Here is a 25537-nt window from a genome sequence, read left to right on the forward strand (position 1 = left end):
ATTTCCTTTAGGATGGACTGGTTGGATCTCCTTGCTGTCCAAGGGACTCTCAAGAGTCTTCTCCAACACCACAGTTCAAAAGCATCAATTCTTTGGTGCTCAGCTTTCTTTATAGTCCAACTCTCTCATCCATACAAAGCAATTATCCTCCAATTAAAAGGCAGAAACAGAACCAGTGATTATGAACATAACCTGACAAAGGTAACCTGACAAAAATCTAGGCTTCTATATTTAACAGTCTTATTTCCTCGATCATCTTATTTGCAAAATCGGATCACGGCTGAATCTCTCTCAAAAGCTTCCAGAATAAATGGATTTATGATGTTGTTCAGTGGTGTCTGACTCTTTGAGACCCCATGAACTGCAGCACGCCAGGCTTCCCTGTATTTCACTATCTCCCAGAGTTTGCTCAAATTCATGTCCATTGAGTGGATGATGCTATCTAACCATCTCATCCTCTGTTACCCTCTTCTCCTTTGCCTTCAATCTTTCCTAGCATGAGGGTCTTTTCCAATGAGTTGGCTCTTCACGTCAGGTGGCCAATCAGCATCAGTCCTCCCATTGACTATTCAGGGTTGATTTCCTTCCAGATTGACTAGCTTGATCTCCTTGTAAATTTACACGAAATGTCATATTTATAAGCAGATGATTGGTACTGTTCCCAGTGTCTCTTGCGCTGTCACACTGGGTATCAACCGGGTATGGATACACTACTTTCAGTTGGTCTTTCTGCATATAGAGTTGTCTGCCCACACACCGCGCATTCCCGCCTCCAGTTTAAAGATTCTGGAAGCTTGTGAAGAGCACTTGCAAAACGTTGGGGCGGGGCTTCCGACTCCTAGTAGGGCGGCTCCGGCTCCGGCTCCACCCCGCCCATGGCCCCGCCCCAGCCCAGCCCCGGCCCCGCCCACGGCCCCGCCTCGCCCAAGGCCCCGCACTACCTTTAGAGCCTGGTTCACTGGACTGGACTGGCGAGGGTGCTGGTTCCCCGAGCTTGATAACCCACGCTGTGAGCGAGTTGGTGAGCAGAATTCCCCTCCTGTAGGTAAGGATGTCTCTGGGAGGTAAATTAATTGATGAAACAGACACCTTCATCCTTCGGCCGCCTTGTCTCCCCTCCCCCACCTTTGGGAGCGTGAGGGGGCGGGCACCTGCGCTGCCGCGGGCGGGTTCAGACTGGCCTGGGTTACGAGCGACCTGCCCCGCCCATCCCCAGCCCTTGGCGGGCTGCCAGCTCCTTCCTGCTGCGGCTCCCCTGGGATCCATCCACAGTCCTGACAAACACAGTGCTGAGACGCGCGCAAGTAGATTTGGCTAGAATTGTTACTCTCAACCACCTGGAAAAAACAGATTACATAAATCCGGAGTTCTGATACAGGGCCAGCATTCCCCATGGTTACGTCCATGGTCACAGATTGTCAACTGTAAAGAAATCTTAAAGCACAATTCTGAATCCTCATCCAAGAATGTCGAAGAGGTCCTAGTGAGGGAAAGAACGGAAACTTTGAAGTTAGGAGATCTGGGACCCTGTTGAGACGACTCTGATTGAAGTTAACAAATAACGCAACGCGTAACTTACAGTGATACTTCTGGAAAGGATACCATTCATCAAATAACGTGTGTAACAATGACTCATCAAGACCTTGTTGCCGCGGTAAATAGGCAAAAATTTTGAGCTTGTGGAGTGCTTAAAATTTTTCAAGGGTAATGGAAATAATACCTTATAAAAATACACAGAAGAGTTTTGCGTCTGCAGACATCAGAGTCTCCTGAGGTAGAAGATGTGTTTCATTAAGATAAATATTTTAAAGAGCCGTAAATCTAACTTCCAGATAGAGACATACTTCCCTTTGTTGAGTTTTTTATACACACTGAAGGTTTGTGGCAGCCTCACCTCTTCGAGCAAGTCTATCCGCACAATAGTTGCAGCAGCATTTGCTCCCTTCTGTGTCTGTCCCTTTTGGTAATTTTTGCAGTATTTCTAACTTTTTAAATTCTTATTGTATTTGTTACGGTGGTCTGTGGGTTTTGCTGTTACTCCCACTATTTGCTGAAGGCTCACATGATGGTTAACATTTTTTCACACTGAAGTATTTGTAAATCAAGGTATGAACATGGGATTTTTTAAGACATAATGCTATTGCATGCTTAATAGACTACAATATAGTGTAAACATCAACTTTTACATGTCCTGGGAAAGCGAAAAGCTCCAGTGACTCTCCTTATTGCAATATTTGCTTTATTGGGGTGGTCTGGAACCAAACCCATGGTAGCTGGGAAGTATGCTGGTATGTTTTTCTTCAGACTGTCTTAGTGGTAGCTGCAGTGGACAAAAATACTAGTTTCTTTTGGTCATTATTGGTTATGGACCAACAGTGGTGTCTCAAGTTTGGGTAATGGTAAATGCAATTCAAGGGTAAATATTTAAAGGTGAATTGATTTGGCTGTCTTCCCAGGTGGCGCTGTGCTTAGTCTCTGAGTCATGTCTGACTCTGTGGCCCTATGAACTGCAGCCCACCAGGTTCCTTTGTCCATGGGGATTCTCCAGACAAGAATACTAGAGTGGGTTGCCATGTCCTCCTTCAGGTCATCTTCCAACCCAGGTATTAAACCCCCGTCTCTTACATTGCAGGTGGATTCTTTACTGTCTGAGTCACCAGGGAAGCTAGTGGGAGACATAAGAGACATGGGTTCCATCCCGGAGTAGGAAATGGCAACCTTCTGGCGTAGGAAATGGCAACCCACTCCAGTATTCTTGCCTAGAAAATTCCATGGAGAGAGGAGCATGGTGGGCTACAGTCCATGGGGCCACAGAGAGTGGGATACAACAGAGCAACCAAGCATGCACGCACACACACACCCAGAGACACACACACAACCTTAGCAGTTTAGGTGAAATTAACTACTGTGTATGTTTCTGAAATTACTGTCTCTGAACTATGCAGGCCCAGCTGTGTTCATTCTGGCTGGATTTGCAATGCTTGCCTATATGAAGGCAATGGGAAGGGAAGTGGACTGAGTCCCTCATAGGGGCCAAGAACCAGATGGAGCAATTCCTGATGCAACTTTATGCAGTGGATGTGATTACATTTTAAGAGGCAGCTTGGAAAAGTTAAGTACATGCTACAAACAAGGGTGGGGCAAGAAGGAACATGGGCTTCAGACTCCAAAGTCTCCACGGGACCACACTGGTCACAGCAAACCCAGACCTAGGGGAGAGGGGAAATTAAATAAACAAGCTTAAGGCTGGGTAGTCTGTAGTGAAATGTCAAAATATTAAAGTTGCTTTGGTAGTTTTAATAACTAGTCCCGTGTTATTTAAATTCAGAGGAGAAAATTAGAGGTTATGTGCACAGGGCGGAGGCACAGCAAATACTTAGCAAGTATTAAAAGATAATTTTCAGAAAGAAATAGTCATACAGATATAAGAATCCATGAAATTGGTACATTTATAGATCAGGAATGTTGAAATGCAGGTAAAACTGGTTTTCCGTGGAAGAGAGGGGCAAAAGGCTATGTCTTCCTTGGATAGAACTCATTTTCATGTCTACAGACAAAAGTTCTTTCACATTGCCTGTGAGTTATTACAATTCAGGGCTCAATTGCTCAGTCATGTCTGACTCTTTGTGACCCCATGGACTGTAGCCCACCAGGCTCCTCTGTCCATGGGATTTCTCAGGCAAAAATACTGGAGTGGGTTGCCTTTTCCTTCTCCAGGGGATCTTCCCAACCCAGGGAAAAAACCCATGTCTCCTGCATTGGCAGGTGGATTCTTAAACCCCTGAGCCATCAGGGAAGCCCAAGTTACTACAGAGTTGTAACATAGCTCAAATAATACCTATGTTTTCCTTGAAACACCACTTTCCCCTCCACTTCCACCCACTCCGTATTTTTGACTAGTTACCACATTTCAGTGACTGGATGTGATGGTTGACTTCTATCAAAGTCATCCACCAGTTTGATGGTTAAATAGGAATATCTCTCCAGGTACATCAGACACCAGATTTATCTAACCATAGTTACACAGAGAATAAACAATCTGAGAGGAGATGATCAATTTGTCAGCAAATGTTTTTTGCAAATTAAAAAAGTGATGCCAAATATGATAAAATAAGACTTGAAGTATGTATTTTAAAGGTCACTGGTATCTACTCTTGCTATGGTTTTGACCAAAAGCAGAACTATCTGAGCCTGAATATTGAATGTTATTGTTGTTCAGTCACTAAGTCGTGTCCAATTCTTTGGAACCCCATGGACTGTAGTCCCCGAGGCTCCTTTGTCCATAGGATTTCCAAGGCAACAATACTGGAGTGAGTTGCCATTTCCTTCTCCAGGGGATCCTCCCAATCCAGGGATGGGACCTGAGTCTCCTGCATTGACAAGAGGATTCTTTACCATCTGAGCCACCTGGGAAGCATATTGAATATCTGGACCTAATTACCTTTTGAAGTTGTGTGGATGCTTCATTTCAGTGAGGAGTCCATGATTTTGGTTTTGATTGGTTTGGGAGGAGGGAGATACCTGAAGGATTATGAGTGCGTGATGGGTAATAGGGCTACTTCAAAGTTTCCTGCGATTCTAAGTCACTTTGACAAAATTCTGAAGAAACTAGATTACTTTAGTAATATTACTCAGAGGAAAGTGTTTTGATAGGTTTACCTCCCTAATCATCTGTTGCAGAAGGGAATAGCAACCCACGCCAGAATTCTTGTCTGGGGAATTTCATGGACAGAGGAGCTGGCAGGCTATACAGTTCATGGGGTCACAGAGAGTCAGATACAGCTGTGCAAGTAACTTTCACTTCCAGTCATCTGTGTTTTAGAAAAATCTGAATCTCGATCTTATTCAACAGCATTCCAAAGAGGGTGGCTTCGGAAGAGGGTGGGTTCCAAAGTACGAAACCATTAGAAGGAGGTGTGGTTTGGTGCATATAAAGCCATTGCTCCTGACAGCTCAGTTCTGAAGGAGGAGGACTTGAGACTCCAGTGAAAGGAAGGGACATTGTGATAGGGACTCACAGCAGCTGGTGGCAGGAAGGAGCCGAAGCTGGATCTGAAGGCAGGAAATTGGACTAGGTTCTAGGAAGAAATAAGTTCAGGGCACAGAAGGAACAGGTAACTCTGACTCTATCTGTATTATTTTTTAGGATGCTATATGTGGTCAGACTTGCAAAGTTTGTTGGCCTGTCCTGGGTTTGATTTATGAGCCCTGTTTCCATTCTAATATTCTAGGACAGACCCAATTTCAAAGGTGCTGTTCTATTTTCAGATTAAATTGAGGTCCTGCTCCAATGTAGAATTTGGGAAAACCTTAGTAGTTGCAGCAATAGGAAAGTTCCAGGGCTTTGGAGAGTCATACACAGTAAAATGCTTTGATGGTGGGTGGAGGGTAGTGGAAGGTAAGAGATATGTTTCTGTTAATTGAAGTATAATGTACGTGCAATATACAAAGTATAGATTTTTAGCTTGAGTGTCTATAATTGCATACATGTATGTAACACTAGTATACCAGAATTTAGGATATTACATTATCCCCAGAAAGTTCTCTCATGCGCCTTTGCAGACAGTTCCCACGTCTTGCCCCTCCTGATTTTAATCAGTGATTTATCAGATAAGGATGTTTTTGTGTGTCTGGACTTTTTTAGGCAGCATAATATTTGAGATTTACTTGTTTTAGTCCATGTATTAATGATTCACTCCTTTTTTAAAAATTATCTTTATTGAGGCAGATAATAAAATATACATAAAATGCAAATAAATTCTGACAAATCTAAGTTTATAATCACCACTGCAATCAAGATGTAGAGCTTTTTCATCACTCCAGAAAGTTCCCTTGTGTTCCACTGCAGTTAGTCTCCACCCACATCTCCTACCCCATGCAACTACTGACCTAATTTCTATCACTACAGATTAGTTGTGCTTGTCTTAGGGCTTTATATGTATTAATAAAACTGTATGGCTTTGAGTCTTGGTTCTTTAGAACAGCATGTTTTCCATATTCACCCAAACTTTTGCAAATAATTCATTCTTTTCTATTGCTGATTAAAATCAGTATTCGTTGCTTAAATATACAGTATTGTTTATTCATTCACCTTTTAATGGACATTTCAGTTGCTTCCCTTTTTTTTTTTTACTATTATGAATCACATGAACTTTCTTATATAGATTGCCAAAAGGTTTTCCAAAGAGTTGGTACCATTTCACTTTGTCCCAAGCAACTGTCTCAATCCAGCTGCACTAAATCTTTGTGAACATTTGGTATGCAAGTGTTTTTGTACTTAGACCTTCTAGTGGTTATGAAGCATTTTCTGTGATTTTCCTTTCTGGTTTCTAAATGGTATCTCTTAAAGAGCAAATATGGTTTTTTAATGAAATTCCATTTATCTTTCTTTTTGTTTTAAGTTTAGTCCTTGTTGTCATTGCAATGAAATATTTACCAGCCCTGGTCATAAAGATCTGTTTTCTTCTAAAAGGTACTCTCTGGTACTAAAGTCTATTATGTGAAATTAGTGTTTGTGTATGGAATGAAGTAGCGATAAATATTAATGCATTTTAAATAAGATGAAGTCACAGCTAAAATGCAGTCTCTCACTAGAAACTGGTGAAACCACTCTCCAACCTTGATTTTGCAACAGAGCGTTAGTAGTTAAGCAGTTCCCAGGAGTCATTTCCCCAGGCCTTCCTCCAGCATCAGCTTGCCTTGCTTAAGCAGACTTGGATTTGGATGTTTTACTCAAAATTATGTTCTCTTCTGTTTTAGTAGTAAATAGATTAAGAGGCATAATTAGTTGTTATACTCTATCAGCAAAATGCAGATGTTTTAGTTTTCAGTGATTAAATTTTTGATTTGCCTCTGTCTGGTAAGGGGCTTGGTGTGGCAGGGTTGAAAAATCTAAAAGGGGAGCCTGAGTTTTTTGGAAAATGTAACAAATATTGGCCCTAACTCTGTTTTCACAAAGGCTTAGGGCCTTGGGCAGTGAAGCCATTTGCGAACATCATCTACTTCCCAGTTGCCCAACCCGTTTGGAATTTAGAGGCTGTGAGATGCATGATCCTTTTAAATTACCAGTCTCTTGCTGTGTTGTTTGAGATAGGTGTGAGATTCTGAAGAATAATGTGAAAATTAGGCCAGTCCCCTTCTCAGATGCTGGTTGTCTTGTCATGCACCCTTGATGGGAATGGGCTAGAGACTGGGGCTTCTAGATAGTTTCCCTCTAAATTACTAGCATCTCAATTAGTTCTGGCAGCATCTTCTAAACAAGCATGGCAGAGGATTTGATAAAATGATTGCTTGCTGCTGACCTATCCCTGTACTCCAGGTAAATGTTCTGGGGAACTTCTGCAAAACCAAATTTGGAGAAGGTCTTTGATCAGGTCACCATGACCCCTGCCTCAGGGAACCCCACAGCTCTGAAAACTGGCTCTGAGCAGAATTCCATCTTCTGGGAGTGGGTGGAGGAATCTAATCAATTAAGATTTTTAGCTAGGAAATCTACCCAGACCTCAAAGAACCAGAAAACCCATTGGTGTATGCCAGTCTCTACAGTTCTTGCTTTTTAATAGCTGACTTCTATGCAAATGAAAATATATATTTAGAAATACCTATGGTCATAAGTTTTTATGCATATACACAGGCTATGGATTAGGAAATGGGACACTGCCCATGCCTAAAATTTAGATGAAGTTGTCATAGACCTAATATGTTTCCTTGTGGCAACAAAGAATAATACATGAAAATTTTTTATGTGAACAAATGTGGAAAAGGTTTGTTCCACACAGTGAGTCTACAGGTGAAGATTAACTGAAGGGCATACAGCAAAGTGGAGAGTCTGGACGTCAAGAACCAAGAAATGTGAGTTCTGGGTTAACCTTGCAACTCTTTGAAAAGGAGTCAATTTTTTTGTTTGCTTTCCATTTAAAAAAGTTTCATTTTCCCCACATTGTAGAATTATAATGACAAATGAACTTCTTTTGCAGTCCGCATAAGAAAACTGAGAGTTTCAGAGATGATATTATAAAATCCAGGAAATACCTAAGATATTTACTAAAGCTATGCACATTCATATGAAAAAGAATGTTTGCTTGAAAGCAGTTAGAAAGATTTAAGGATATGGTTAAATAACAATAGAAACGGAAAAGGTCAATAACACAGCAATTCTTGGAATAAAAGAGAAGAGGAAAAGCTGAACTCTATACCAAGACACTAAAAACATGTAAGAGATTGCATAGAAACAAATTTTTCCAAGGCAGATGGAAACACCCAGCCCAACTGTTCGTAGCTGAAAGACAAGTAAACCTTCATTTTTTTTTTCTTCAAGAAATAAAGAAGAATTCATGAGCACCTCAAAGTGAAGTCAGATAAGACATGCCAGCAAAGAGATTATGTTAAGAAGGTTACCGTCCCCACATACCCTGAGAAAGGGACGCAGCAGTAAAAATAAGGGACCTTCTAGACCTGGATCCAAAGGAGAGACTGAGAGACTGGAGACTTCAGAGTAGAATATGAAAGGACCCTGGTGAGATGGCTGTGGATTTTGATGAAATATAATCATTTTCTGCCTGCCAGCAAAAAGAGAGAAGAACATGTAGGTCCCAGAGTAGTTTAGGAGAGTCGCTTCCAGTCGAAAAGGTGTTGGTGGTTTGGGGGCTTGTTCAAGGCCCCAAGGGCTGGCTGGTCGCCCCAGTGGTGCACGTGGCAATGTACGCCCAGGGCCCGTGTGATATGCTGCCTGTGTGTACAGATGGCACAACTAGATCTGGTCTGCGGGGCAGGCTGAGCCAGGAGACTGCGACCTGCCAGGGGCCACCGTGGCTCAGCAGTGACCAGAGGCTGAAGTTCAGTGCTCAGCTCACCTGTCAGCAGGAGCTCGCCCTCCTAAGAGCACTCCAGGGTGTCCCAGGCTCCAAATCTCTGTTGATTCATTCAGCCTCCCTTGTTACTTACAGGGTCTTCATTGTAGATTTCAAGTCATGGTAGCCTGATAGGCTGAATTTTCTTTGGAGACCATCTTTTTTTTTTCCTTTTTTCCCCCTGTTTCATCCTATGGCCTGCTGCAGTGTTTTTATACCTTTTTAAAAATGGTGATGGAGCATGGAAGTAATATGTGAGAACTGCTGCCACAAGAACAACTTTTGGAAGGATGGTCATATTTGGAAAACACAGAAAGGGGAAAGATAAGCATGTTCTTTCAAAACTGCCAACCCAGAAAATCAGCGTGATTCATATCCTCAGGTTAGAGTCACTGAAGCAAAGGGAAGTTTAAAATACTCTTTAGGAGGAGGAGAATTTTGTATGGAGTCCAAATGGAATGATAAATGGATAAAGTAGCAAGAGAACAGCCTTTTCAGGATGGTGCATTGCCATGAAGGCTGTGAGCCTCCCAGACAGAACAGGTGTTCTGTGATGACGTAGACAGGTGAGTTTATTATGAGGGATGTGATTAGATATTGAGTTCTCTCCTTACTTCTAAGCCAGTGGCTATATCTGCAGTAATGTAATGTAAAGTCTTGGTCATAAAGCTGATCCTTGAACAACATGGTTTTGTGCTGCATAGGTGTGCTTGGTCATATACTTTTTTCAGTAGTAAATACTACAGTAGTACGCAGTCTCTTTGGTTGTATCCATGGATCCAGAATCGTGAATAGAGTAGAACACTGGACCACAGAAAGCCAACTATAACTTCTACTCTGATTTTCAAGTATGTGAAAAGATGGCACCCCCTAACCCCCTGTGGTTCAAGGATCTACTGTATTGATGAACTGATAATCCAAAAAGTTTTGGAAGAAAGAGGCATACTGTGCAGTGCACTTTGATACTTAATGTTTTTTATGAAACTTTTTTTTAAAAATCCTATTGACAACCCACTAGAATTTTTTGACACTGACCATCTGAAAGACACCGTTCTAAAATAAATTGGAATTGGAATTCTGAGGATGTAGCCAGGCAGGCTCAACACAGTGTGAGAGGAAAGATTACTGACCTTGTAATTAGAAAAACTAAGTCCAAGTCCAGGTTTCAGTGTTGGTTGAACATGAAAACCAGTGCAGATCTCTGGCCCTTGGTTTCATTACATATAAAACAAGGACAATACCACCTCCTTTATCTACTTCATAAAATTTTCAGAGAAAAATGAAAATAATTGGCAGCCACGGAGGAAAACAATATGGAGAATCCTTTAAAACTAAAAATAGAATTACCATATGATCCAGCAATTTCATTCCTGGGTGTATAATCCAGAAAAAATTAAAATACTAATTCAAAATGACACATGCGCCCCAGTGTTTAGAGTGGCACTCTTTATAATAGCCAAGACATGGAAGAAGCCCAACAGACAATTGAATTAAGAAGATGTGGTGTGTATGTATGCAATGGAATGTTACCCATAGAATACTACCATCTGCAGCAACATGAATGGAGAGTATTATGCTTGGTGAAATAAGTCAGACTAAACCATGCTGTATGATACCACCTACATGTGGAATTTAAAAAATTATACAAATGAATGTGTATACAAAATAGAAACAGACTCAGACATAGAAAACAAGCTTCTGGTCACCAAAGGAGAAAGGGAAGTAGGGAGGGACAAACTAGGAGTATGGGATTAACAGATGAAAACTACTGTACATAAAATAGATGAGCAGTAGGGATTTACTGTATACCACAGAGAGCTATATTCAATATCTTCTAATAATCTATAATACAAAATAATCTGAAAAAGAAAAAAAATATATAACTGAATCACTTTGCTGTATACCTGAAACAAATGCAATACTTTTAAGTGACTGTACTTCAGTTTAAAAAATTAAAATAATTTTCCAAATGTAAAAATTGTACAAAGAAATTGCATAAGTAACTTGATTATCATAGTCATAGCTATGATGACAATAAATGGTAGCATCTCGATAAGATAAAAATATCGTGACCAAAACTTCCAATCATTGTGAGACCAGCAGCCTCAGGTTTCTCCAATAGGAGAGCAAGGATTTGAGTGATAACCAGGTTGTTTGGTTGGAATCCTAGAGCTCATAGCAACAGCGCTTTCCAGGATAGCTGGCAAGGAAATGAGGAGGTGGTGGAAATGGTGCCATGGAAGTAGGAAGCAGTACCCATCAGAGAAAAGGAAGATAGAAACTTGGAACCAACAAACCCAGCCCTGAACTCAGCTTTAGCCTTTTATAGCTGAGTGGCCATGAGCTTTGGGGAGGCTCAGTTTCTGTGTCTGAGAAATTGGGGGCCATGTATATACTTTATATATATATAATGTATAATACATAAATTACAATTTTATATTATATAATATAAATATACAATTTGATAAAAATATAATATGTTAAAATTGTTATTTAAATAATATATGCATTGAAATATATCATATAATGTATAATAAAATATGTGTACGCTTTAACCTCTGAGCCACCAGGGCAGCCATATATATATAAATATACATTAATAGCTGTGGTAACTGAAGGAGCCAGTTGTTCAGTCGCTAAGTTATGTCTGACTCTGCAACCTCATGGATGGCAGCATGCCAGGCTTCCCTGTCCTTCACTGTCTCCTGGAGATAGTGCTCAAATTCATGTCCAGTGAATTGGTGATGCTGTCTAAAAATCTCATCCTCTGCTGCCCTCTTCTCCTTTGTCTTCGATCTTTCCCAGCATCAGGGTCTTTTCCAATGAATTGGCTCTTTGCATCAGGTGGCCAAAGTATTGGAGCTTCAGCTTCAGCATCAGTCCTTCCAGTGAATATTCAGGGTTGATTTCCTTTAGGATTGGCTGGTTTGATCTCCTTGTAGTCCAAGGGACTCTCAAGAGTCTTCTTCAGCACCACAGTTCGAAAGCATCAGTTCTTCGGCGCGCAGCCTTCTTTATGGTCCTACTCTCACGTAAGCCATGGTGTTTTGTTTAGGGCTGAACACAAGCACTCTGGGGCCACGACTGGACAAGCAGTTTAGGTTGGATGGGACAGAATAGGTCACAAGCAGAGTTATGTGTGCCTATCAAGGGGTTAGTGGGTAGGGCAGGGTTTGAGAGTCTTATCTGAAACATCAGATTGTCTTCCACCTATCTTGTACGCTCCAGGATTTAGAGGACCAGCAAAGAATTTCAGGGTAATAGGTCTATGTGTAGGTTTGGGAAAGCTCCCTAGTTGATTTCTACCCACTTCCCTCCCAACCCTGCAGCATGGAGCCACTCGGCCCAGTGCGTGGATAAAGGACCAGGGGTCCTTGGGGCTCTGGCATCAGAATCACTCAGCGCCTATAAATGTAGGTTCATGGGCCTCACTAGACTTACTGAATGAATCACATACACTTAAGGGCTGGAGTCCAGGAAGCCATATTTTCACCAAACCCCCAGTGATTCTGATGCTAATCAAGTTCACAGTCACAGTAACTGGCCAGAATAGGGAAGGGCTATGCAGTGAGGCAAGTGCTTGACAAGGTGACCTGGAGAAGGGGGCGAGGGGTGGGAGGAAGGAGGGATGGGGGAGTAAGGACTGTGGGGGTAGAACAGCCAGACATTAGCAGCCAACAGTCCAAGAGTGCCCCAGTGGACAGCAGACAGAGAGAGGGTCAGTGCAGAAGAAACGCTTCAGGCTCACAGCAGGTTAGTATCTTTCCTATGAATTATGTTGGAGAACTTAACCATGTCTAAGACCACCAAAGTACATGTCCCTTTACAGAGGAAAACTTGATGCAAAATTATGAAGGCATGAGAGTGAATTTCCTGTCACGCATTGTAATCCACATGAAAAAGCAAGATGTTCTCAAATGTGGCTGCCATAAAATAAAGGCTTAGTTGTTCTTGTTTTTCTGTGCATTGGCGGATGAGATCCTTCACTAGAGTTTTTGTCTGAAATTTGAATTTCAAGCAATGTTATTGGTGAGCTGGCAAAAGAAGTATGAACTTCATATGAATGATCAGTAAGCTACCTGCCCCATTGAGCAGTGTGAAACTGCAGACTTAGAGATGAGATGGGGCCCATCATAAAAAGACGTGGAATAACAGTCTGAGACATGGCTGCATTCTTTTCACAATACAGAGTTACATCAGGATGGAAAAGAAGGGAAATGTGAAAAAGATGGCAAGTCAGAGCTTTACCAGCTCAATTTTTTTAACCAAAGAGTTATTAATTCCCAGATCATAGACACTTAAAAATAATGTGGATGTCTGTTTTGTGTCAAGCACAATACTAAGCAAGGAAAGAGTTTGATGGTGAGAAATTGTGTAAATAAATACCTTCAGCATATTAAGTAAGATTTCAGAGTCAGAGGTTCCTGTGCAAAGTGTACTAGGCAGATTATAGAAGCCTTGATCAAGTCAATCTCTGTTCTAGGTTTGACCTCATAGAAGGTCTTGCACAGACAGACTTGCTTTTATTGCACTTAATTTCGCTTTGAAGATTCTGCATTTTTACAAATAGAAGGTTTGTGGGAACCCTGCCTCGAGCAAGTCTATCCACACCATTTTCCCCAACATCATTTGCTCACTTCCTGTCTCTGTGTCCAAACTACCCCTCAGTTGCACTCATCTCACACGCTAGTAAAGAAATGCTCAAAATTCTCCAAGCCAGGCTTCAGCAATACGTGAACCGTGAACTTCCTGATGTTCAAGCTGGTTTTAGAAAAGGCAGAGGAACCAGAGATCAAATTGCCAACATCCGCTGGATCATCAGAAAAGCAAGAGAGTTCAAGAAAAACATCTATATCTGCTTTATGGACTATGCCAAAGCCTTTGACTGTGTGGATCACAATAAACTGTGGAAAATTCTTCAAGAGATAGGAATACCAGACCACGTGACCTGCCTCTTGAGAAATCTGTATGCAGGTCAGGAAGCAACAGTTAGAACTGGACATGGAACAACAGACTGGTTCCAAATAGGAAAAGGAGTACGTCAAGGCTGTATATTGTCAACCTGCTTATTTAACTTATATGCAGAGTACATCATGAGAAACGCTGGACTGGAAGAAACACAAGCTGGAATCAAGATTGCCGGGAGAAATATCAATCACCTCAGATATGCCAATGATATCACCCTTATGGCAGAAAGTGAAGAAGAACTAAAGAGCTTCTTGATGAAAGTGAAAGAGGAGAGTGAAAAAGTTGACTTAAAGCTCAGCATTCAGAAAACGAAGATCATGGCATCCGATTCCATCACTTTATGGCAAACAGATGAGGAAACAGTGGAAACAGTGGCAGACTTTTATTTTTCTGGGCTCCAAAATCACTGCAGATGGTGACTGCAGCCATGAAATTAAAAGATGCTTACTCCTTGGAAGGAAAGTTATGACCAACCTAGACAGCATATTAAAAAGCAGAGACATTACTTTGTCAACAAAGGTCCATCTAGTCAAGGCTATGGTTTTTCCAGTGGTCATGTATGACGTGAGAGTTGGACTATAAAGAAAGCTCAGTGCCGAAGAATTGATGCTTTTGAACTGTGGTGTTGGAGAAGACTCTTGAGAATCCCTTGGACTACAAGGAGATACAACCAGTCCACCCTAAAAGAGATCAGTCCTGGGTGTTCATTGGAAGGACTGATGCTGAATCTGAAACTCCAATACTTTGGCCACCTGATGCGAAGAACTGACTCATTTGAAAAGACCCGGATGCTGGTAAAGATTGAGGGCAGGAGGGGAAGGGGATGACAGAGGATGAGATGGTTGGATGGCATCACTGACTCAATGGACATGGGTTTGGGTAGACTCCGGGAGTTGGTGATGGACAGGGAGGCCTGGCGTGCTGCAGTTCATGGGATCGCAAAGAGTCGGACACAACTGAGCGGCTGAACTGAGCTGAGCTGTCTCTATGTCACCTTTTGGTAATTCTCACAGTATTTCAGACTTTTTCATTTTTATGATGTTTGTCATGGTGACCTGTGACTAGTGATCTTGGATATTAGTGTGGCAGAAAGATTATTATGATTCACAAAGGGCTTAGCATTTTTTTGGCAATAAAGTACTTTTTAGTGAAGTTATGCACAGTGCTTTGTTAGATATAATGCTCTTGCAGAGATAATAGACTACAGTGCAATGTAAACGCAATTTTGTATGCAATGGGAAACCAAAAAGTGTGTGACTCACTTTATTGTAGTATTTGCTTTGCTGTGGTGGTCTAAAAGACTCGCAATATCTCTGGGGTATGCCTGTACACCAGTGATTCACTAACCGATGTTTTACTTACTTTCACATGTCTGTTGGCCCATTGTTTACCCTTTATTGCGTGCCTGTTCATTCACATCGGTCGTGTCCAACTCTTTGGGACCCCATGGACCGCAGCCTGCCAGGTGTCTCTGTCCGTGGGATTCTCTCAGCAAAAATCCTGGTGTGGGTTACTATTCCCTCCTTTAGGAGATCTTCCTTACCCAGGGATCAAGGCCACATCTCTTGCATTACAGAATATTCTTTACCACTGAGCTTTTGGGGAAGCTCTTACCCTTTATTGCATGCTAAGTCACTTCAGTTGTGTGTGACTCTTTCTAACCCTATGGACTGTAGCCCGCCAGGCTCCTCTGTCCATGGGATTCTCCAGACAAGAATACTGGAGTGGGTGCCGTGCCCCTACCCCTTATTAGTAGCTACTTATTACCAGGATTATGATGGAGAGCACTAATGAAGTGGGCCTCTACTCCCAGCAATAATGAGTAAGAAGTTTGTTGATAAAGTAGGGTTGACTGGCTTCCGTAAGAAATATTTGAAAGCAGTTGTTAATCACTCACCTTTTTAGGTCAGCTTGAGATAGAGGAAACTTTGTCCTCTCATTAAACATTTAGAAATCAGCTCTTCATGATATCCAGAATGCCAGAAAGAATAAACCTCAGTTCATTTTGGTTTTGTTTTCGCTTGATCAGCCATGAGTTGTTTCCAGACTTCAGAGAGCCAGTCTTGGATTTATCCCACTGTGATCCTCTGCCTGTTTGGATTTTTCTCCATGATGAGACCTTCAGAACCCTTCCTTATGGTGTATTTATCTGGACCAGATAAAAACCTGACCAGTGCAGAGGTAAGTTAATATCCATACGAACCTTGATGTTGTTTAATCTTACAGGACTTACACAAGGACAGAGTCAGGGTGTCATTCAACTGGAAATAAGATTAACATACTGACCTCAGTGAATCCCATTTTCATGGTATTTGTTATTTTATAGAACTGTTCAAACCGCTCTTCATTCCTCACACTTGTAAAGATGGGAAATCTAAACACATTGCATGTATAATAAATATTTTCACTTTTACAGAGTTCTAACATTAGGCTTAATGCATGGGAACATGTCAAGTCTCATTGATTCTGTTACACTTATCCTAAAATACAATCACTGCCAGGCACAGGATCTAGTCCTAATAAACTTTTAGTTTGCTGGGGTATAAGCAGAATATATTTTTTTAAATGTAGCATTTCTTTGAAAATGTTGAGAGTGTTAGTTACTCAGTCGTCTCCAACTCTTTGCTACCCCATGGACTGTAGCCCACCAGGCTCCTCTGTCCATGCAATTCTCCAGGCAAGAATACTGGAGTAGGTTGCCATTCCCTTCTCCAGGGGATCTTCCCTACCCAGGGATTGAACCCAAGTCTCCTGCACTGCAGGCAGATTCTTTGCCATCTGAGCCACCAGTGAAGCCTTTCCTTAGGACACTTAATTTTGAAAAACTGTTTATCAGCAGATGAGACATTAACAGTTTATCTCCCAGCTTTATCTTCCCTGGAAGTTCCAATTCTCTAATTCAAAAGGTCCACCGCCTTTTTTTTTTATATATAACAAGGAAGTGCCCTGACCCAGTTGGAGAATCACCCTAGGCTGGTTCTCCAGCCCTAGCTAAGAAGACACTGCAGATTGTGAGGCTTCACTTGAAAGGGTCATTGATGCTGTTTTATTTGGTGATAAGGCGATAAGGACAGAAGGGCAAGTTTATTCTGCTACACTATAAAATCACTTAGGGGCAGCTCTATTTCAGAGTTTCCGAGACGGGAACATGACTCTCTTAAGACAAAGCAGACCACAGACAGAGGTCCAGAATCGGCCAGCGAACCCCAAGCCTCTAGTTCTGCAACCATTATGGACCAGTGAAAAAGTGTTAGTCACTCAGTCATGGCCGACTCTTTGCAGTCCCATGGACTGTAGCCTGCCAGGCTCCTCTGTCCATGGAATTCTCCGGCAAGAGTACTGGGGTGGGTTGCCATGCCCTTTCCCAGGGAATCTTCCTGACTCAGGTCTCCCGCATTGCAGGCAGATTCTTTACTGTATGAGCCACCAGGGAGCTGCTGTGGACAAATAGCTAGAGCACAAAGGCGCAGCCCAGTCCCACTAGCTTTTCAAATCACTGAACTTCCCCCATTGTCACTGACAACGGGAACCCACTGAGGTTGCTGGAGGAAGCAGGGGGCACAGAAGAGAGGCTGCTGTGGCTGACCTACTCCTGTACCCACCATGCGCCAGACAACTTCTTCACTGCTTTCTATGAATGAACAGTGAGGTCCCCTGCATTTCTGACTAAATCCACGAGACAACTCGTATTAAGCTGAGACGGAGAATTGAATAAACAGAGATAAATCAACAGAATTGAAGAGAAACGGCGTTGGAAGCCCATCCAGTTTGTCCAGGAAGGAGACGAAATTTGTTGCTTGTTCCCACATCGTAATTCTGCAGGGTGATTTACTGTTTGCTGTCTTCCTGTGTGGGTTCATTCAGACTTGCACGGGCTAAGATTTTTTGCCATAATGGTGAATCAACACAAAGATAAAGGTTGCTGAATTCTTCTAACACTGTAGCTGCTTTTATCAAGTGTTGTTAATCTTCAGGCGAGACAAGGATAGTATTTTCTTAATAGCCTGAAAAGCCCACAGGTCTGTTGAACAATTTTTAACTAGTTTACAGGCATACTTCAGAGACATTGCTTGGTTACAGACACAGTAAAGCAAACAACGCAATAAAGTGAGTCACATGAATTTTTTTTTATTTCCAAGTGCATAAAACAGTTATGTTTATACCGTACTAATCCCTAGTGGCTCAGACAGTAGAGAAGCTGCCTGCAATTCAGGAGACCTGGGTTCGATCCCTGGGTTAGGAAGATCCCCTGAAGAAAGGAATGATTACCCATGCTAGTAATCTTGCTGGAGAATTCCATGGACAGAAGAACCTGGTGGGCTACAGACCAGGGGGTTGCAAAGAGTCGGACATGACTGAGCAAGTAATGGTCTCAGCTGAGCATGACTTTCACGCGAAGACTATTAAATATGCAATAGCTTTATGCCAAAAAATAGTATATACCTTAATTGAAAAATATTGCTAAAAAAATGCCAAAACAATTACAATAGTAACATCAAGGATCACTGATCGTAGATTCCATAACAAACATAATAACAATGGAAAAGCTTTAAATATTGCAAGAATTACCAAAATATGACCAAAAAAGGCAAGAAATGAGCAAGTGCTGCTGGAAAAATGGCACCAATAGTCTTGCTCAATGCAGGTTGCCACAAACCTTTAATTTGTAAAAATAAATAAAAAGAACAAAAAGTAAAAAGCCCAGTATCTGCAAAACACGATAAAATGAGGTATGCCTGGACTCTGGTGTGCGTACAGTTAGTGTAGTTCACATTGGGCTTCCCTGGTGGCTCAGTGGAAAAGAAACCACCTGCCAGCAGAGAAGATGCAGGTTCGATCCCTGGGTCGGGAAGATCCCTTGGAGAAGGACATGGCAACCCACTCCACTGTTCTTGCCTCAGAAATCCCATGGATAAGAAGAGCCTAGTGGACTACAGTCCATAGGGTCTTGAAAGAGTCGGACGTGACTTGGCAACTAACCCACAAAGTTCCGATTGCATGTTAAGCTGATATATTCTTGTAGTAAAATGCATGTAGAGGTACAAAGTGGGTTTTTGAGGGGGTGGGGGAGTTCTCCTTTCCTTGGGTTTCCTTGAAAATCAGTTTTCTATTCTGCTTTCTCGTCATGTGAAGATACCCTATCTAATTAAGGCTCCCCAGCTGGTTCAGACGGTAAAGAATCTGCCTGCAATGCAGGAGACCTGGGTTCAATCCCTGGGTTGGGAAGATCCCCGGAAGGAGGGCGTGGGACACTTCTCCAGTATTCTTGTCTGGAAACTCCCCACAGACAGAGGAACTGGCGGGCTACAGTCCATGGGGGTCACAAAGAGTCAGACACAACTGAGCAACTAAGCACAGCACCCTATCTGATTAGATACAAAGTTTTTTATTGGGCAAGCCACATGGATGAACACTTTAGTAATACACAAGTCTGAGAAAGGTAACCCTCCTCACTTCCCAGTGTTTTGTGGTCACAGAATCCATTTTCCACCTCTGCAGCTCACAAATGAGATCTTCCCCGTGTGGACCTACTCTTACCTGGCACTACTGCTCCCAGTCTTTATCCTCACCGATTATGTCCGCTACAAGCCAGTCATCATCCTCCAGGGGATTAGCTTCATCATTTGCTGGCTGCTGCTCTTGTTTGGCCAAGGAGTCAGGACCATGCAGGTGCTGGAATTCTTCTATGGGATGGTCACCGCCACCGAGGTGGCCTACTATGCCTACATTTACAGCGTGGTCAGCCCGGAGCACTACCAGAAGGTGAGCGGCTACTGCAGGAGTGTCACGCTGGTGGCCTACACGGCGGCCTCCGCGCTGGCCCAGCTCTTGGTATCCCTGGCCGGCCTGTCCTACTTCTACCTCAACGTCATATCCTTGGCCTCTGTCTCCGTGGCCTTCCTCTTCTCACTTTTCCTACCCATGCCTAAGAAGAGCATGTTTTTTCATGCAAAACCCAGCCAAGAAGCCCTTCCAAAGCCACCAGGAATGGACACTGTCTCAGAAGAACCTCAACAGGATCACAAACGAGTGGGAAAAGAAGTGTTCACTGATTCAGGGAACCCAGATGATGGCCAGGTGACCAACCCAAAGCCAGGAAATGTAGCTCTGAGAGTTTTTGTGCAGTGGTTACAAGATTTGAAGCAGTGTTACTCCTCAAAACAACTGTTTTACTGGTCCCTGTGGTGGGCTTTTTCCACAGCAGGTTATAACCAGGTTTTGAACTATGTTCAAGTCCTGTGGGATTACAAAGCACCGTCCCAGATTTCAGTATATAATGGAGCAGTAGAAGCTATTGCAACCTTTGGAGGTAAGTAAGCATTGATCTGTCTTCCTTTCTTGCCCAATCCCCACCCCACCCCCACCCCCGCAAACTAAATTCATTTCTCCAGTTGCTAAATTCTCCACAGTGGTAAATTACGTCTGTTCAGAAGGCATATTAATCATTTTCAGGAATAGAAGGCAATGGGGGAAAAAGAGAGACACGACATTTCTGTTTAATTTGTTACAGGTAACTCAAGAGTTCAGAATTCAACACCAAGTGATTCCATTCTTAACCAGATTCCTAAAATTCCGTTTCCTCATCAAGAAAAGTGTTAATAATGCCCTCTTTTCTTTCACTTAATATCAAAAAGAAAATGGCCATTGTGTATTAATATATAAACAAGGTGTTTTGTTATCTAAGAAAATGAACTGAAATAGTAAGACTTGCAAATTTTCACCGGAAGGGTTTTTGTTAATAAAGAATTTGGTTTAGCTAGTGCCGGTCTTTAAGCAATTCCAGGTTCTACACCACACGTTTCCAAAATTAGCTTTCTCATGAGGTTTAAATCAGAAGTGGAAGGTATTTGAGAGTCCAGATTCTAATATCAGAGAGAAGTCTGCCTTTGAAGTTCACTCTGCAATAAATATTTATATCCTGGTTAACAGAAACTTAAATTCAGCTAAGGCTTTGAAGATATTTTCTAGGAAGTAGGAGATTTCCACACCCTCCTTTACAAAAAAACTTCAGAAACTTCATGCGGCATCCATTTTACTATTGTTTCCCTTTTAAGAAGACTTACATTTAAACTCCTAGAAACCAGGGCAGTCTTGGAATTGGTTCACCGAAATTATTTATTCCACATTTCAAGTTCTGAGAAGAAAAGTAATTTTATTTCTTTTGTAGTAATGGTTGTTGCCTACATTACATGTGGAAAAGTTAATCAAATGTCGGTAATTCAAAACATAAATACCTCTCCCTTCCTTAAAGAGAACTATAATTGCTAACCCTAATTTCTGTCAATTACTCAGTCTCTTAAATTCTGTAACTTGTTCACCTCAAACCTGAAGTAGATTAAGCCAGATCTTGAAGACATTGGGATGGGGATTAGAAGAAAGATGAAGATTAGTATTAATGACTGAAACTTACTACCCAGTGCAAAATATCTGTTACGTATTGCTGAGAAAAACAACAAAGAAAGGCAAACATGAACTTACGTATTGCTGAGAAAAACAACAAAGAAAGGCAAACATGAACAGGCTAGGTGTACTACCAGAACAATTGTTTCATCTTTATCTATCCCTGCCCTGAGCTTGTTATAGTAAGCAACTGAGTTTATGTATCTTTTTCCCCCACTCTGATGATTAGGAACCTTTCTGGTCCCACTGGAACCTTTCTGGTGCATAGAACAGTGTTTGGCATATAGTTGATGCTAATTTTAAGTGTGGCAACTAAATGTTTGAAAGAATAGAAATTAGAGACAGTAGCCAAGGGAAAACACGCTTGAGAGGTGGATAAATCCCCTTTTAGCGGGCCATATTATTTTCACAATTTGTGAAAGTAATATATTCCTCTTTCAGAATTGCCTGAAACCTGAATTCTTAAGACAGCATGTTAATATTTCATTGGGTACGTTGGATCTTCCTTAATGTTTCTTCTGTAGGGGCCCTGGCTGCCTTCGCAGTGGGTTACGTGAAAGTCAACTGGGATCTTCTGGGAGAGCTGGCTCTGGCCATCTTCTCAGTTGTCAATGCAGGTTCTCTATTTCTCATGCATTACACGACCAACATATGGGCGTGCTACACTGGCTATTTGATATTCAAGACTGTCTATATGCTCCTTATCACCATAGCAGTGTAAGTATTACTAAGCATTTCTTCCCACTCCCAAGACGATGCCATGTTCTCTTTTCTGTATTCCTGTAATTCCACTGAGAACTTTGGAAGGATTTTAATCAATGCAATATTAAATGTTGACTACTTCATATTAAATTAGGCACAGTTAAGCTATCTTTTCACTCAATTGTTTACCCATTGAATACTGATAATATTAGTCAGCAAGGAAAAATGTTTTGTAAGGTCATAAACCAAAGGCATGTTACAGTGTCAGTTATAATTTTTATTTCAAGCAATTTTCTGGTTTGCATAGTATGATGCAATTTGATTTGTGATTAAGTTGAGATTTCATCTCTAATTTCACTTGGTTGCTAGAGCAATTCCAGGCATATACTTTTGTATGAAACAAAATATTCTCAGCCCGTCATAAGAAGTTGGATACTGAAAAAAAGTAAATGCAAAAATCACAGGAAACTATAAATCCCAGCGATTTTTAATGATTAAAAGAATTTGGTTCCACATTTAAGTGCAGAGAAAGTTGAGTATAGGAAATATGATTTGGTTTCACTGAAAGAGATAAGAAACATTTGAATTTCAAACACATAAAAGAAGTAGTGCCAAAAGCTTTATGAAGTTTTAGGTTTTAATCTGTGAAAAATGCTTGATAAGTAATTGACAAAACACAGAAATATAAAGACCCTGAGAAAAGATCATGAAACATAGGAAAAACATAGGAAAGAGGTGAAATTTGTGGCATGCTCTTTTTTTTTTTTTTTTTTCACTGAATGGAATCAAGTTAATGTATCAAACTCATGTCTTGAGGTTTTTTTTAATATATTTTGTTAAGGTAGAATAACATTATTTCTTTTCATTTTAAGAATATTCAGAACCCAAAGCCTTTTGCCTTCATTCCAAGGAAGAACTGCAAATATATATTTGCCAGCCTTTCAAAATTGTTTTGTAATAAGACTTCAAAATCTATATAATTATTTTTTTAAAAAAGAAGTTAGTTATAGATTCACTCAGTTATACCACCAGTCATGGTTTGGATTTTCCAAAGAACAATTCCCCTACAAAACTTTAAAACTGCCGATAAAGTCAACAATAAAAAGAATAACTGTCCAAAAAATTCCTTAGGTTGGATGTTGCTGATTTTCATAAAAAATTCACTGTGAAACAGTGTCTAAGATCAGATAGCCTCTCATATTCTCAAGTTATGAGAACTAGAACATTTAGGTTTGATTTCCAAAAGTATTAAATTGGATAGGAGCAATTTTTCCATATTTCCTTTAACTACATTTTAATTCAGCCTGTAAGTATATATATATTTTTTTCTCTCCTCTGCCTGTTTGTCTATACTAGAGGAGATTTAGACAAAAAGTTCTGTTAGTAAGACACTTTCTCTTCCGTCTCTGTCTTTTAAAGATAAGAATCCCATGTATGTTCATGTTTTAAAAGCTATTATGTGTTGAATGACAGGTTTCAGATCGCTGTTAATCTGAGTGTGGAACGCTATGCCCTGGTGTTTGGAATCAATACCTTCATTGCCCTGGTGATTCAGACCATTATAACTGTAATTGTAGTAGATCAGGGAGGACTGGGGCTTCCAATCAGCATTCAGGTAGGTTGCAATACTTCCACTTACCTATTCATGTAATTGGGGGAGCGTAGAATGAAGGGGCTTTGTTCAGCCTTACCACTGCCAGTATTTAATGTCTTGAATTCCTTGGCTAGGAAATTTTAAGCCATTCCTTTAATTACCAACTGTAAAATCAAGCAGATTTTGAGCAGTAATCACTATAAGTTAGCATTTGCTTTGGCTCCTAAAGCCCCATCAAGTGACGCTCACTGCCATGCCCCCCTTATGTCTCCTCTCCTTCCCATAGTCTAGGACCAAGGTTTACTAAGATGCCACTGGGGAGGAGGACATGCTTACCGAGTCTACTTCCTTTTTCCCTTGAGCACTGAGAGACTTAAAATTAGACCAGCATCACGTTTTACTTATGGTTCCGAAATAAAGGGGATAAGGCAGGTGAAAAATAACCTGTGTTTATAATCCATTCCTGGAGATACTACATATGCACTATTCTCCAAAAATGGACACATTCATCAGTGGGATTTAGTGGTTTTGTTTTTTACCATTAGTGGTATCTGCTAGAATTTAACCCAAGCAACCTTGACTCTAGAGCCCACACTCTTAATTACTGCATTGCTTATCCTTTCACACCCGGTTCTTCTAAAAGGGGAGAAGGAAGTTTTATGCAAATCTAAAAGATCTGTATTAAGATCTTAGGTCTCAGTAACCCCATAATCCAAGTAAATCAATAGCATCGCTGTGTATTATTAAGGACAACCATATTTCATGTGTGTCTAATTCACTCTGTTTGTTTTTCTCTAGTTTTTAGTTTATGGAAGTTACTTTGCAGCCATTGCTGGCATTTTCCTAATGAGAAGCATATACATTATCTACTCAGCCACATGCCAAAAGAGAGTACAGAACTCTGTTACTACAAGTCGGAATCAATATAGGCCACACCCAGAGGAACCAAAGAACGTCTAATGAGCAAAGCTCTAACCTCTGTCAACCACTGCAGCCTCTGAGCAAGGACTCTGCTGGTCACACTCACATATATACTGAGTGTCATATATTAACACCCTTCACAGGTCTAGATTCCAACGAACATTTTCAAAACCAGGAAACTTCAGCTTTGGACTAGATGTCTGTGTGCCCACCTGACCTGGGTGCAGCTGACCAGGGCTATCATCGCAATTCAACAACCCACGCCGGGGAACTCCAGTGAACAGCCATGACTGAAAAATTCTGGTGTTGCTCGCTTACAAGGATACGCACATGGTATGCAAACAAACCATGAAAAAACCCCAGTCGTCCTTAAGTTGATGTTCCCCAGCTGTGAACAAAATTACTAACTGAAGTGACCTTGTTCCTTTCTTAGATATTTGTTTTATTTTACCAAAATAGGCAATGCAATGGACATTTTTTGTCACATGAACCATTGTCCTTCTTCCATTAAATATATTTCTTCAAAACATACAGTTCCCTGGGAAAATTATAAGACTGGGTCCCATTTGTAAGGACTCCTTTTCTCTCCTGAGAACACAGTATTATTCACAAGCTATTATTTGTTAATATCACCACTTAATTTTTTTCAAGGTGACTTCTCACTTTGTGCTCTGCTGAGCTTTGTTGTTGAAACTCTACCTCAGAAATAGCTTCAGACACTCCTGTGTGGCCACAGAATGACATTCATGCCAATTTCCAGTGGTCCCAGGAGAGGCAATAAACTTTCTCCTGTCATGATTCCTGAAGACGGAAATGGCAACCCACTCCAGTATTCTTGCCTGGAGAATCCCATGGACAGAGGAGCCCGGCAGGCTACAGTCCATGAGGTCACAAAGATTCAGACACAATTGTGTGACTATCACTTATCACTCACTATCTTGACTCCAGAGAGGTGTTTTAATATCATGTCAGTGTGATGTCTGCCTAAAACAGAAAAACCTAAGTAGACGTTTTAGGGATTTCTAGAAGTATTTGTAAATAAGAAAATCTAATTTTTAGATGGGAGAAATTGTGCTAAATAAAATAGATGTGTGCAAAAAAA

The 25537-nt window shown here is 41.2% G+C and overlaps 1 protein-coding gene across 2 annotated transcripts; it reads left to right on the forward strand.

Annotated features, from left to right (window-relative positions):
• On the forward strand, nucleotides 911–25537 carry SLC19A3 (solute carrier family 19 member 3). 2 transcript variants are annotated; one of them, XM_005676643.3, is made up of 6 exons: nucleotides 911–1045; nucleotides 15847–15998; nucleotides 19317–20127; nucleotides 21743–21935; nucleotides 23394–23535; nucleotides 24313–25531. In XM_005676643.3, exons 2-6 carry the CDS (start codon nucleotides 15849–15851, stop codon nucleotides 24472–24474), a joined length of 1458 nt encoding a protein of 485 aa, XP_005676700.1. In that variant the 5' UTR covers nucleotides 911–1045; nucleotides 15847–15848; the 3' UTR covers nucleotides 24475–25531. The 2 variants fall into 2 exon arrangements, with proteins under 2 accessions (XP_005676700.1, XP_005676699.1); XM_005676642.3 differs by lacking the exon at nucleotides 911–1045 and adding an exon at nucleotides 4949–5114 and having other exon boundaries at nucleotides 24313–25537.

This window comes from Capra hircus, chromosome 2 (genome assembly GCF_001704415.2).
Source record: "Capra hircus breed San Clemente chromosome 2, ASM170441v1, whole genome shotgun sequence".
NCBI lineage: Eukaryota > Metazoa > Chordata > Mammalia > Artiodactyla > Bovidae > Capra > Capra hircus.

What these genes read in the sequence shown, in the direction of transcription:
- SLC19A3 (XM_005676643.3), top strand. Translation starts at nt 15,849, where the DNA reads ATGAGTTGTTTCCAGACTTCAGAGAGCCAGTCTTGGATTTATCCCACT. An exon ending in AGCTATTGCAACCTTTGGAG is followed by an intron (nt 20,128 to 21,742) that starts GTAAGTAAGCAT and finishes TTTCTTCTGTAG; the next exon opens with GGGCCCTGGCTGCCTTCGCA. An exon ending in GGCTTCCAATCAGCATTCAG is followed by an intron (nt 23,536 to 24,312) that starts GTAGGTTGCAAT and finishes GTTTTTCTCTAG; the next exon opens with TTTTTAGTTTATGGAAGTTA.